Here is a 14,435-nt window from a genome sequence, read left to right as displayed (position 1 = left end):
TGTGTGTGTGTGTGTTAGTTAAAGGTAAAGTGTGTTCATTATGTTCTCCAAAATTTGGTTGCCAACCTCATCTTGGATATATTACATTTTACATCACCGTGCCCATGTAGCTAAATGTATGTTGAATTTGAAAAACCAACATATGAATCAAAGCAAATGGCTGTATGGCCACTTTGAGATGGTGCTGCTTTTATCCTCTGGGTTTAAATAAATTCAATTTGTTTTTAACCACTGGTTTTTGACTACAGTAGGAATTGCTGAAATGCAACAAGTCTTGTTATTGTTTGATGTTGCTGAATGATCTCACCCAGCTGCATGGCTGAGCACACAGGCTCAGATGTCAGCAAATAGGCGAGGGATAATGGCACACACGTGCTGAAGCTTGACGCTGCACATACCATGCATTTGAAAAGGAATACACCATTAGCTTAATTTCCAGAAAGCATATTGAGCTTGGTTAAAAAATTGCCATATCACAGGGAAGAGCAATTTGCCATTGTATTTTGAATTTCATGACTGCTATGCTTTTCATTTATTATTTATGTAGCTTTCCCCTGGCTCCCTTCAACCATCCCCTTCCACCTCATCACAAAACACTGTCTATGCTTTCTACTTGAGCACCTGCTTTTGTATATCCATTTATTATCCTTTGTCTTGCAAATCCTTGCTTTTGGTGATTTCCACAAATCTATAGAAAATGACAGTTTGGTGATATGTTGACAAAGGAAATTGAAATGATAGAGATGCGGTTCACATAATCAATTGACCACTGACCTATGTTTCCCTGAATGCAGTCTCGTAACAGCTTTGCGGGAGGCGATGTGGATGGTGCTCGGAGGCTAGGCCGTGTTGCAAAACTGATCAGCTTGGGGTCCATTATGGGGGGCACCTTGGTATTCGCCCTCTCTGTTTACTTCTCCTATATCAAAAAGTGAACCAGAAACTCGCCTTCCAGCAAAGTGAGCTCTATACTTTTCTCAAAATAATTTTGTTTGTTTTGCCTCACTGTATCCTATTTGTTTAAACAAACAAACCTTCACATATTCCTTAATTTTCCACCATGCTTCACATTTGTTCAAATATAAGGAAAGTATAAAATAAATATCTTTCACCAACTTGCATTATTCACTTTATCTTGATGTGTTGATGAGCTTTATCTCATTTCTTCTTGTGTCATATTATGATCATATTTGCTTTGTGTTTACTTCTTCAATGGCTGTGAAACTAACCCAGCCTTTTGCCTCCCCATCAAACTTAATACATAAAGTCTTCACAAACTACTCCAAAGTGATAAAGCTAAAAGATGCAGATAAAATGTGAATAAGTAAGATTATCAAAGAAAATCAAATGATTCTCAGTTGCATCACAAGTATTCAAACCCTTTCCCGAATTAACCCAACATCACTTCAGAAGCAAATTATTTGTTTTAAAGGTTTCAAAATAAGGGTAATAAGTTTCACCTGTGTGTAATCAGTGGTTTAACTGAAAATTAAACCTCTCCACTTCTCAAAGGAGTTTTAAGATGCAACTCACTTGGGTCAACTAACAAGGCAAACATGAAGACCAAGGAGCTTTCCAAAGAAGTCAGACATAAAGTGGTGGGGAAGCACCGTTCAGGAAAGGGTTATAAGAAGATTTCAAAGTCATTCATTATCCCTTTGAGTATCGTGAAATCCATCATTAAGAAGTGGAAGATGTACCATACAACCTAAACTCTACCCAGATCATGTTGCCCATCCTAACACAGCACCCAGTTAAGCAGGAAACTGGTTTAGGATGTCACTAAATTCAACAATGACTTTGAAAGATCCGCAATCCTGTATGTCCAAGATGGACGGGGGAGGGGGGGTGGGTCAGTGTTCATCACTGAGCAATATCACGTTCCGTTCATAAAGCTGGCCTCTATGGACAGCTGACAAGACAGAAGCCATTACTGACAAAGATGCATCTAAAAGCTCTGATGTGAAATGCATCTTAATGATACTGCAGGCATGTGGAGAAAAGTTTTGTGGTCAGAAGAGACAAAAATTGAACTCTTTGGTCGAAATTCAAAGCGTTAAGTCTGGTGTTAGCCTAACACTGCACACCACCTCGTCAACACTGTCCCTACTGTGAAGCATGGTGGTGACAGCATCATGTTATGGGGCTGTTTCTCATCAGCAGGGACTGGCAAGCTTGTCAGGATAGAAGGGACAATGGATGGTGCAAAGTACAGGAGATCCTTAATGAAAACCTGCTTGAGTCAGTCATGAATCTGAAACTGGGTAGGAGATTCACATTTCAGCAGGACAATGATCTGAAACACAAAGCTAAAGCTACACTGGAGTGGCTGAATAAGAATAAAATTAATGTTCTTGAGTGGACTCAGTGAAAGTCCTGACTTGAACCTAATTGAACATTTATGGCAAGACTTGAAGATTGCAGTCCATTGACGATCCCCATCAAACTTGGCAGAACGAGAGCAATTTTCACGTGAAGAATGGGCAAATATTTCACCATCTCACTGTGCAAAGCTGATATAGAGACCGACCCAGAAATACTCATAGCAGTCATTGCTGCAAAATGTTCTTCCACCAAGTACTGACCTTAGGGGCTGAATACTTTTACAACCAGTGAATTTTGATTTGTACATGTTTTTTGCAGGTATTCCTGACATGCAACCTCCTTTAACTATAGCAGTGTTTAGTTTTATCTCTTCAGTTATGAATAAAAAAGTTCATTTGGAAAAATTGTTTCTGCATAATTAGTAATTCATCCAAATGTGGTATAACTTGTCGGGGATTAATACTTTTGCAGGCCACTGTATCAACTATAAATGGATGAGGTGTGTGTGTGTGTGTGTGTGTGTGTGTGTGTGTGTGTGTGTGTGTGTGTGTGTGTGTGTGTGTGTCTGTGTGTGTGTCTGTGTGTGTGTGTGCGCGCGTGTGTGCGTGGGCGTGTGTGTCATGTTGTTTGTGAAATGTGTCACTGATGTGAAATACAAGAAAGCACAATGGGTGATAACCAAAAGCACATTTGTACGAAAAAGAATGTTCAGCTCACTTGTGAGCTTTCTAGTCTGTGTTCATTCCAGGATTAAAGCAGGGTAGTATTCACATGGGATGCTGCATTTCAAAGGAGTGCATACTAATGCTCTGGTTAATGTCTCTGCCTCGAGATTAAATAAAATATGTACTGTTAAATATAAAGGGTTATGAATGTTATTTTGGATTAAGTAAATGTTGACAATTTGGTCAGTCCTTAGAAGATAGATAAAGTCAATAGGGTGTGAGTAAGCGACAGGTGTGATGTACCGAATGGCCTCCTCCCGTCTTTAGTTTCCTTGAAACATTGACACATTTTGATGACCCCCTTCGTATCTACAGAGTAGGAGGTTAAAAGGTTACAACTTTCCTGAATTCCCCAAAGTGCGGCTGTAATCGGAGTCGGAGCTTTCAACTTCAATTAGAAGGAAATAGCAGCCAGTAATGGAAAAGTAATTTGTAGGAGCGAGCATAGCCTGCCTCTGGATGCTGTCTCTGTAGTATTACTAACAGTTGTGTTTGGCCTATTACATACAGCACTCTAATATGACATGTGATGGTTACAGCTTAATGATTTGTCTTTCTTTCTGTTCTTCATATTATTTTGGTGAGGCATCTCATTAGCTCACCTATAACGTAATTCCAGGGAGTTTGTGGGATGGCGTGTCGTCCGTACGTCCGTCTGTCCATCCATAAACACTTGCAACTTCTCTGAAACTACACATACGATTTTGATGAAACTTGATCACAACCTTCATCACCCAGTATGTACCAAAGATGATTCACGGCATTTAAAGAAATCGGGCGCTTAAGGGGTTTACGGGGGGTTGTCCCCAAAAATAAGTATTTGCTCTTTTCTCAGAAACTACACACGCATTTCCGATGAAACTTGACCACAACCTTCATCACTCATGACGTACCAAAGTTTGTTCAGGGCATTAAATAAAATTGGGGTGTGATGGGATCTATGTCGGGGGTTTAGGGGGTGTTGCCCCCCCCCAAAAAGGTGTTTGCTTTCTTTTCTGAAACCACACACACAATTTTGATGAAACTTGACCACAACCTTCATCACTCGTGATGTACCAAAGTTTGGTCACGCTATATGAATGCTTGGGAGGATTTAGGGGGGGGGGGTTGTCCCCCAAAATAGCTATTTGCTATAACATTGGTTTATTGGTATATTTTGCTGATTCCGTCTCCATCCCATGTTTCCTTCCTCCTTAGTATTATTATTCTACCAGGTGGGCACCCAGGGGTATTACCCCTGTTTTTTAAAATATTTCTGTGTGAATCGTGGAAAATCCATGACACTCTATCCTTAAATTCCCATTTTATCCCGTTTTCAAAGTAGCAATGTTTTGTGTGGATTTGTTTTGTACAGTATTTCAAGACAATAATAGTACAGGGTATCTCATAAAAGAGGAGGATGAAAGAATGTAAAACCCATTCATGCTGCAATGCTTAATTCATGACCCAGAGTTTGGCTACTTTTGATTTTCAGCCAAAGATGTACTTGATGAAAAACAAAACACACGATAATTTTGGCCTTTTTGCTCAGTGCCGTGGCAGAGTTGATTGGCCAAGATTCACCGAACAGGAATGATGAGTCAAGACTCCAACCAGCCACTAACCAGTCCTGGGTCCTGGTTATATATTGAATGTCTGGACTTGATGTCAATAGTGGGTAACTTTAAATGGAAAATGTTCAGTTTACTGGACAAAAGGACCAATGAGGATGTATTTCTATGGGTGTGTGTGTGTGTGTGTGTGTGTGTGTGTGTGTGTGTGTGTGTGTGTGTGTGTGTGTGTGTGTGCGTGTGTGTGGAGGGGGGGGTTATGGATGTGGGGGGTGAAGGAGAAATCGAGAGGGATGAGAGTGATTTTGTTGTACCTTTTCTGTCAGGGACATCTTGCCCCCCACTTTGGTATATTCATCTTTCATTGTTCAATTCAGCTACTTGACATTTATTTGAATTACAGAACCCCTAAGTAAATCTCTTTTCTACACTGAGTATTATATATATACATATATATATATATATATATATATATATATATATATATATATATATATATATATATATATATATATATATTCGTTGCGGGCTCGGGGTTAGAGGTTTGCCATGGGGGGAAGTTCTCTGGTTCCTTCAGAACAACCGGTCCTGAGGCCACCGGGTGCAGTACGGATTGAGCAGATGCATGAGAGAAAGCTTAATGGGACGTGTGAGAAAGTCTTTATATGGTAATGAATATTGGCTGCGGAATGTCACTGAAGCTGAGCGTCGATGACCCGGCAATGGTCCCATCACGTCTTAGTGATGGCTCACTCTGCCCCTCTCACCTCGCTCGGTTGCGCTGCCCCCTCAGCTCGATTGCACTCGGCTCGGTAAAGGCTTTGAAGAGATTCGGAGGCTGGACGAAAGAGAGCCTGGTTGAAAAGAGAGAGACTGAGCCTGATTTGCTCTCTCTTTTATAGAGCCAGGAGTGTAGGAGGAGCCAAAAGGATGATCAAAAGAGCCTGTAGGCATTTTCGAGCTTCCCCATTGGTACATAGCCATCACCCCCACGCTGTAGCCACGCCGGCCGGACTCCTGAGGTGAAAATGGCCTTGGTTGCTTCCGAGCCTGGCCATGCGACACAGTTCCATAATTAACATTGGCCAAGGGTTTTTGTGAGCGCTCTCCAGCGCTGAACATGCACTGAACTCCATTTGAGTGTGGTTATTTAGCGGAATGCCGAAGTTACCGAGATGTCGTTGATCGAACCCCAGTGCACGTTTGCGCTTCAGGTTACACGCCAAAACACCCCGGCTCACAATGTCCTCCATTTCCATGGCATCCTCAGAGAATGTGGTGAGCGTCCAGGGAGCTAACTGTGGTTGGGGTGGTTTCTAGTGGTTGTTGTGAGGTAGAGGAAGGGCTGTGGCGTTTGTGGTGAAGGTGTTGAAGCATTAGGAGTGGTTGAAGTGATTGTAGTGAATAGAGTGAAGTGGTTGGTTGTGGTTGTGGCATTTGCTGTGAAGAGGTCGGGCGTAGGTGGTTGTTGGGGAATTTTAGGAGGCGTTTGTAGTGATCACGGTGAGCATTGTAGCATTGTGATGAGCATGGTGAGGGTCTGAGGTGAAGTGACAGTTGGTTTCTGGCACGCCGTTCGAACAGGAAATGGTGTGCAGTTTGAATGGGGACATTGCAGCATATCCTCATGACGTCACTTTCCGGCTCGTGGTGTGCTTGCTTGCATGCCCAGAGGTTCATGTGTGAAATAAAGGGAAGTAAAATAAGTGAAATAAATAAAAGAATAAGGGGTTTAAGATTTAACTGAAAGCCCTACGCAACGCACCTTTGTCCATTTACCCACAAGACAAATGGAAAGGGCTAACTAAATCAATACTAATGAGATAACTGTCTCAGGATTGCTCTATGTGCTTCTTGGTGTTGGCTTAATGGTTAGGGTAGTAGTCTTGGGATCCTCAGATCCTGAGTTCAAATCCCACTCAGCTGTTGAATTAATACCAGGTGGGGTTGACTCTGCCTTCTGACCTTCCGACCTTCCGAGGTCTGCAAAATGAGTGCCAGCATGGCATCCTGTGTCAAAGTGGTGACCCATCCAGAATTGTGCCCAATAGCCAAGGAGACTGCTTAGGCAGCACCAACACTTTGCACAGAGTATGGTCCCAATGGATGGATCGCTTTATGTTGGGTGCCATTGCCTTGGAGGAGTGCTGGTTTTGCAGAGCCACAACAATTTATATTGTTGCGAATTCACGCCCGCCGGCGTGCGAACGACTGCGTGTAGCCAAAACGGCCGCCTCGCCCACCGGAACGGACAATTCAGTCATGACCCTCCGGGAACTACCGGCCGGAGCCAGTCACGGGTGGGGGTTTAACCTCACCACAACTCAGTCCGCATTCTACCCGCGTGAAATAGGGTCCGATCGCCGAATGGTCGATTTACCTAAGTACGAGCACGAGTAGCGTACCGAGGAGTTGTACCACGCCACAGGTCGACTCCGGACATGAACCGCTTGAGCGGCTCTTTCCATACTACAGGGATAACCGAGCGGAGTTATCGTCGACCTTGACGGTTCCAATTATTTACCGGGCGTTTTAAACCCACTATCAATCCCTTACGTGATGCAAGTTGGAGATTCAATGTAAGGAAGGAGATGAAGCAAGGCGGGAAACAGTTCAACAAGTAATGCACATTTATTACGGAAACACGGAAGGCACGTATATTACAGTCAAGACAAGATGCAACAAAAGCAAATGCAATACGACCGAATAAAAGGGCAATTATTTACAACACTTATACAGTTCTACTTGTCGGGACTCGGCGCCACATCACTCATACAAAAAGCAAAGGAAAGAAAGCCACCCTCACAGGCAAGGAGGCAGACAGGTCCGTGGACCAAATGTACATGGATCCTGGAGGAGCGGCCAGGTCCACGAGACCGAGAAGGTCTTACCCGCGCCTCATGACGTGATGGCGGGCAAGCCGCAATGTTCGCGCAGCTGCGCCCCGACTCCATGCCTCTGGCGTGGTCGGCGAGCCCTCTCCAGCGTGCTCCGCGCAAGCAGTTTTGTTGGCACCACGTTTAGGGTGGGGGAGGAATGCCCCCCCCGGCACTATCTCAGCGTGGCTGGGAAGGGGGGGAAATTGCTGATGCTCAGGGAGAGGGGAATGGCTGGCTGGCTTGGAACCCGCGACGAGACGAGCGACCCCCACACCGCAACCTCGTTGCCGACTGCCGTCTTCACTTGACTCGAACTTGAACTCTTCACTTGCCCCGACCAGCCGCCTGCAACTCAACCACGCGAACTCCGCGAGTCGCCTCATGCTCGCGTCATTATAGGCCGCAGGAGGAGCCGAAATGCAAATTTCAGGATCAAAACGCGATTGGAGGCGGGGCCACGCCACCCTCTGTTCAGCCATTGGTGCGGCAAAAAGGGGGCGTGAACCTCTTTTGATCCGAATTCCTCTCGTAAAGAATCCACGTTCATCGCGTTTGGAGGCGTGGCCATACTGCCCGACTCTCGCCCATTGGACGGAGAAAAAGGGGGCGTGAAGCCTCCCTAATCCGAATTTCTCCCTCGGAAAGGCCGCCATTCGCGCTCGCGGCTCGATGCGTTTGGCACCAATCGCCGAACGGGCCCTGGACAGCACGACGTTTGGTGTTGACTGGTGGTGTGGTTGATGGTTGGAGAAGGAGATAGGCGAAGGTGGTGGGGGGTTTTCTGTAGTGGTTTGTTGGTTGGCGGGCGTCGTTTGGGAATGGCGGTGAAGCGATGTTTGCGGGATGGAGTTGTGAAGGTAAAGGAAGTGGCTGTTTGAGTTGTTGGCAGCTTAATGGTCAAAAATAACAATAGAGAAAGAAAAATGGCGAACTCAAAGCGTCGCAGCCCGGATGAATCACACATATTCCCTCTATACAACGGGTTTGGGCTAACTACACATGAACTTACCGATATATCTCACCTGAGGACTCTTTATGGTGTAATGCGAATTTCCACAACCGTAACAATTATATATATATATATATATATATATATGTATATATATATATATATATATATATATATATATATATATATATATATATATGTATATATATATTTTTTTTTTTTTTAAAGGAGAGGGCACTTCCAACCAAAAGTAAAACTACATGTACTCTGCTAATTTGAGCAATAAACAAAAGCAGACCTGGTCTCAGGCAACGTTTCACTGGCTTCACAACCTGCTTACTCAGGCCAATAAGCCTCCTCGTCATCCTTGGGCAGCCCTCTGTCAGCTTGCTGGGGTCTTAATTCACCATTTCGTTTGGCCTGCTCAACAATGTGTTGACTTGGAACAGGCCGCAATGGTTTCTTAATGCTAAAATGCTCATTATGTTTTTTTTTCCACTTTCCTCACTCGTATCATGAAATGCCTGATAATCACACCTATGAATCAGTTTATACATCGCAATGCTTATAAACGCTTGGAGACGCCAGTGTTCATGTCTTTATTTAATTTCCGTACATGCGATAAACTCTAGAATCTCTTAGCGTCAGCCGAGTTTCAAAATTTAAACTGCAGAATTGACCTCAGCAGCAGTTACGACTGCTAAAAAAAAGTTTTCATTTGTTCAATTCATACATTGTTTGACATTCTGGACATTTCCAGGTGATGTCTATTATAACCGATTGCTAATTGCTTGCCAGGCCAGCACAGTCGTATTAAACACCATCTGGAGACCACTGGAGAAGTCTGGAGTTTCAGGCAATGTGCAAATTGGACAAATAAACCCTTTTTTTTAGCAGTCGGAACTGCTGCTCAGGTCAATCCCACCATTTAAGTTTTGAAATTAGGTTCAGGTTAAGAGATTCCAGAGGTTATCGCATTTGAGCTGGAATGTGAAGCTTGCTTCTTGAGTGCTTTATAGTGGTGGGAGGATCGATTCCAAAATTCCAAATCGACTCAATTCCAACCATGGAATCGAAAGGAATTGAGAAGTGAACCAGAATCGACGTCGATTCCCAGTAATTCCAACTTCATAGAAAGAAGCGGGGGGTTTTTGTGGCGGTTAGGGTTAGGGTGGGATATTTGGAGGGTTAGGGTTAGGGGGGGGGGATATTTGTCCCTGTTGGACATGTTTGGGAGGAGGGGGGGATATTTGTCCCTGTTGGGCATGTTTCAGTGAAACATGGCATGGTAATGTGTTAATTGAAAAGGAAAACGCCCCTTGGGGCATCTCGTTTGCAATATACCAGCAAAAGCAAGTCACTTGCAAACTAAACACGCCCCGAGGGTGTGTTCCTTTTAAATGAATGCCAAGGCATTTAGAGTTGGCTGGCAAAGCAGGCTAATTCCTTTGCTAATGGATGGGAAGGCAATACATTGACTGATAAAGTTTTGACATGTTGTTGAAAAGGTCCAGAAGTGCAGTTTGGAACTATTTTGGGAAGGTTAATGAAGACAGTCCAAATGTTGCATGGTCACTTTGTTCAATAGACCTTGCTCATCACTGCAATACGTCCAATATGCTAAAACTTTTGAAAACCAAACACCAGAGAGAGTACCTGTTAGTGACGGATAAGAATGCAAATTCAAAGGAACCGAAGTCTGCAACAGCAACAAGTTCGCTTTCACAATCGACCAATGAAAGCACTTTTGCCCTAGTAACACCCCGGTATGCTGCCTTCCCTCCCCCTTACGCTGCTTTCCCCTCACGCTGCCTTCCTTCCCTTCACACTGCCTTCCCTTCCGTTACCCTCATGTTTGCTCCCTCCCCTCATGCTGCCTCCCCACCATCCTCACACTGCCTTCCATTCCCCTCATGCTGCCTTCCCTTCCCCCAACCCACCGTGCTGTCCCCTCCCTCCTCCACCCTCCTCAATCTCCCCTCTCTCCTCCACCCCTCATCGCTCCCTCCCAAGCCTCACTCTCCCCTCTGTCTCTCTCCTCTCTTTTCCCCTCTCATCTCTCTCCCCCTCCTCTCTTTCGCCTCCCTCCTATTTATCTCTCTCTCTCCCCCTTTTTCGCCCCCTCCCTCTCCCCTCTCACTCGCCCCTTCCACTCCCCCCCCTCACTCCATCCTTCCTCCCCCACCCCGTCCTCTCTCTCCACTCCCCCCTCTCTCTCCCACCCCTCTCTCTCTCCCCTCCTCTCTTAGAATTTCTTTCAGCTAAACAACAGGTGGTATGTGCTCATACATAAACTTTATATATTTGATTTTGTGGGTTATGCTTGCATTCTTAAAGCCATGGTGGCGAGGTCGGCTGTGGAGCCTTGGAGAGGGAGCATAAGGCTTCTTTTTTTTACTGAGGCCGTGCGATGGGACGGAACTGCCCAAAAGAGGGTGTGCCCTCAGCTGCAGGTGGCGAATGATAGAAATCCGCCATGTATGAAGGTGGTCCCAAAGTTTACGAAGGCTGTAACCATGCCTGAGTGCTGCAGTTTTTGTGTTGGAGTTGGAATCCCAGTGTGGTAGTTAGGGTTAGTTGGAAACCAGGAAGAGTTGTTGTTGAGCTTTGGGCGTGGCAGCATATACGTGTCTCTGCTTCATCGTCAGGACTGGTGGACGACCTTGGAGACGTGGACCCATCTTGCAGCCATCCCTCGCCTTCATCGCATACCTCCTGCCACCCTGCTCACCCCGGGCCTGTGCATCACAATTGTGCCAACTTCAAGGCAGGGGCAAGTCCTTGCCTGCCCCATTGTATTGCGTAAATCTTTTACTTATTAGCAGCACCTTGAGGGTGTTAGGCTTCATTGTTATATTTCCTTTCATTATACATAAGTGCATGTGCCTACCTAATTGGTGTCCTTTGAGCGCCTGGTCTGTTCCGATGATATTTATTATCAGTGTCTCATCTCTCTCCTCCCCATATACGTTTAATCAAAGATTTTAATTGTAAAGGATGTTGCTCCGTGTGTACATGGTGAAATCTGAGCTGCTCATTCCATCTTACCAAAGCTGAGTTTTCTGAACCAGATTTGTTGTGTTTTGTGTGTGTCTTTCGTCAATGTGTTGATGTTTCATCGCATGCAATATTTCATGTTAATTTGTTTGGTGTTTTGTGCTATTTGTTTTGTGTTGTCAAGGCATGATCGGCTTTCTTGAAGGTCTTCCTCGAATCGAAAGTGTCCCTTATGTCCTGGGTATATTCCTGGTTATCTTGCTTCTATTTCCTCAACACATATCCTATCCTATTTCCTATTTCTATTTCCTTTTCTCGCTTCAAAAAATCGGAACAAACAAAAAAAACTTTATATTTCACTTCCTAATGATTCTCATTTTTATTGAATTTCCTTCTGCTTCTGATTGTACTTCACCCCAACCCCTCGCCCCACCCCCCACTGGCCTTCTTTTCTCCAAACTGATGTACATTAATTATAACTGCTTCTTATTTTTAAAAAAATCATTTTAAGAATGCATTTCAACCCTTGTATATCTTTTACAAATACTACAAATGGTCTTCTTCTCCTTCACCAATATTGTCTCTTCTTCTTCCTCCTCTTATTCTTCTTCTTCAAAATGATTATATTCTGAGGTGTTTCTCTGTTCTCCACCTCGTCCACAAACCTTCACCTCCGCTCATACAGCACAGTGTTTCTCCGTGCTTTTAACAACTATTATAATCTCCCATCCCAGGATCTTTAATTCCGTCTGTCAAAGTTGGGAATATGAAATTTTCGTATCCCAGGATAACCCCTCACACTCTCACTATCTCTCTCCGAAATGGCCGTCTGACAAACCCTCCTATCTACTTGACAATCGTTTTGAGAAGGTTCAGTCATTCAAACCTCCTGGGTCACACTATTAGCCATGATCTTTCTTGGGCAAACTACCTTTCAACACTGGCCTCCAAAGCCACCCGCCGACTGAGCATCCAATGTCATACAAAGTCCTTCCTTTGCACACCTTAAGTCTTTTCCATCTGCAAGGCCTTCATCCGCAGCTTGATGGAGTACTGTTCTGCTCTCTGGGCTGGCTCCCCTGCTTGCTCTGCTCGACATGGAAACCAAGGCCTTTAAGATTAATTGGAATCTCCCACACTGAAGCTAATTCTATGGGCTTATCATTTCGCCATCGCAGACAGGTCGGTGGTCTTTCTGCCTTCTACCGCCTCCTTTCTGGTCTTGCAGCCTCTGCACATTCCGTGCTTTGACCCCCCTCCCTCCCCCAGGTTTCTGCAGGTCTCACAAGGTCCACCACCATCCCCTTTCTGGTGAAGCTACCTAAATTCAGGATCACTGCTCACTTCCACTCATTTGTTCTTTTCCCCCCTCCCCCCACCTGTGGAATTAACGTCCACTTCCTCTTCAATCTCACTCTTCTCTCCATGTCTTCAAGACAGTTTTTCACTACCACCTCAGATCGTCCCCAATCCAATACCTCCTTCATTAACTTACCCAAATCCCTCCTCATTCCAATTTTCTAGTTTTCCCTCTTTGGAGTTTGCTTCTGTTTCCATGTTGTCCACCCCATGGAAATGTGTTTTGCATCCTGCTTTGTCTGTTATGTCCTAATCAGTTCGTGTATTAGCTGTTCCATGAGCCTCGACGATGTATACAAAAAAACGAACGTTTTTCTGTTTCCCCATCTTCCCGTGCGAACACGGCCAGTTTTTGCTATGTTGGGTGAAACTTGGGGAATCCTAGTAACTTTGAATGCCGTTAAACTGCATTCAAGGTTACTGCGGAGGAATTTATATAACCTCCGGCCCAGAGCGACCTTGTCAACAATGTTTCTGACATGACATCTGGTGTCAGAAGTGGGTATAGTAACCTGTTTTGAATCCCATGACATTTGTTATCTTGGGAGTGAGACAACTGCACCTATGTTAGAATCCCATCCTGACATGATGACATCTGGTGATCAGGATTGAGATATAAGAACTCAAAATTTAAAACGGTGACTCCTGACACGACACCGACTTCTGTTGTCAAGAGTCTGTGATTCATCCCGACACCATCCCCAAGGGAAATTTGAAATCAAATACGGGCACAAATAAAAGTGCTATTGGCATTGCTGAATATAAAATTATTTGATTTTCAAATTTGTCACGTGGGGAAAAATGGACAAGATGGTGGACATCAATAACAGGCAGAGGATGTGGATCACGTGCTTGGAGGCGAGCTGGTGGGGCCTAGCGGTGAGGATCTGAGCATAGGAACCTCCTCCACTCCTGAGCAGCCCAGCGAGGAGGCTGGCGTGATTTCCACCCAGGACATGCATGTTCCTGCAAATAATGGAACAAATGAGGAAAATAAAGCACAATTGGATGAAAATAAAGATGATTTGATAAAATTGAGTGGGAAACTAGAACGACACTTGGTGGAGCACCAATCTCTGCCAGACTGAACAGTTTACATTTTGTATCCCACTCATAGGCCGGATTGAATTCTGACCTGAATCAAAATCTAATCAGCTTGTTATTGATTGTCACCTACCCAACTAACCCACCAAGTTTTTGTCAAAACCCATCCACAACTTGTGCTAAATATCTTTATTGGCTGTCTCTCTCAATGGTGAAGAATGACTTTAAAAATTCTCGTATTCGGATCCGGATACATATCTTCACCAAAATCCTATTATTAATTTTCAAGTGGTGGTTACTGGCTTTGACATCAATACAAATTTTTATTATGGACCCTTGGCATCAAAAAGCTGCATATATAGAGCAGTTTCAAGTGGAGCTCCTCGTCGCATCCACCTTTGGTGGAGGAGGTAATGAATAATCTATTAATCTGCAAACAAAATTCAAGAAAAACAATAAAATGTTGAGGCACAGGTGGGGGCACTAATTGAAAGTGGAGTGGTGGGTTGGTTTAGGGGGGGTAAAGGAAAATTCCACAGGGATGCTTTTAAGTAATAATGACCTGGAAGAACATTGCACTGGTGTGGATGTCACTCTGCCCCAGTGC

General features: G+C 44.4%; 1 protein-coding gene across 2 annotated transcripts in view; it reads left to right on the top strand.

Annotated features, from left to right (window-relative positions):
• The window catches only part of LOC147018197 (trafficking regulator of GLUT4 1-like), a 98,572-nt gene that overhangs the window by 58,551 nt on the left and 25,586 nt on the right, over positions 1 to 14,435 (top strand). Inside the window, exons 2-3 of one of the 2 annotated variants that reach the window (XR_015062308.1) lie at positions 795 to 959; positions 11,077 to 11,201. Coding sequence is in view for 1 of the 2 variants with exons in the window: in XM_085897662.1 (XP_085753788.1) it covers positions 795 to 935 (141 nt within the window). In the remaining variant the exon portion in view is untranslated. The remainder of the gene's footprint in view (positions 1 to 794; positions 960 to 11,076; positions 11,202 to 14,435) is intronic. The other variant, XM_085897662.1, reaches the window with a different exon arrangement.

Source organism: Eptatretus burgeri, chromosome 10 (assembly GCF_056783735.1).
Source record: "Eptatretus burgeri isolate ZD-2024b chromosome 10, Ebu_testis_v1, whole genome shotgun sequence".
Classification (NCBI taxonomy): Eukaryota; Metazoa; Chordata; class Myxini; order Myxiniformes; family Myxinidae; genus Eptatretus; species Eptatretus burgeri.
The sequence above is the reverse complement of the archived record's forward strand: the minus strand, read 5'-3'. Positions and strand labels throughout refer to the sequence as shown.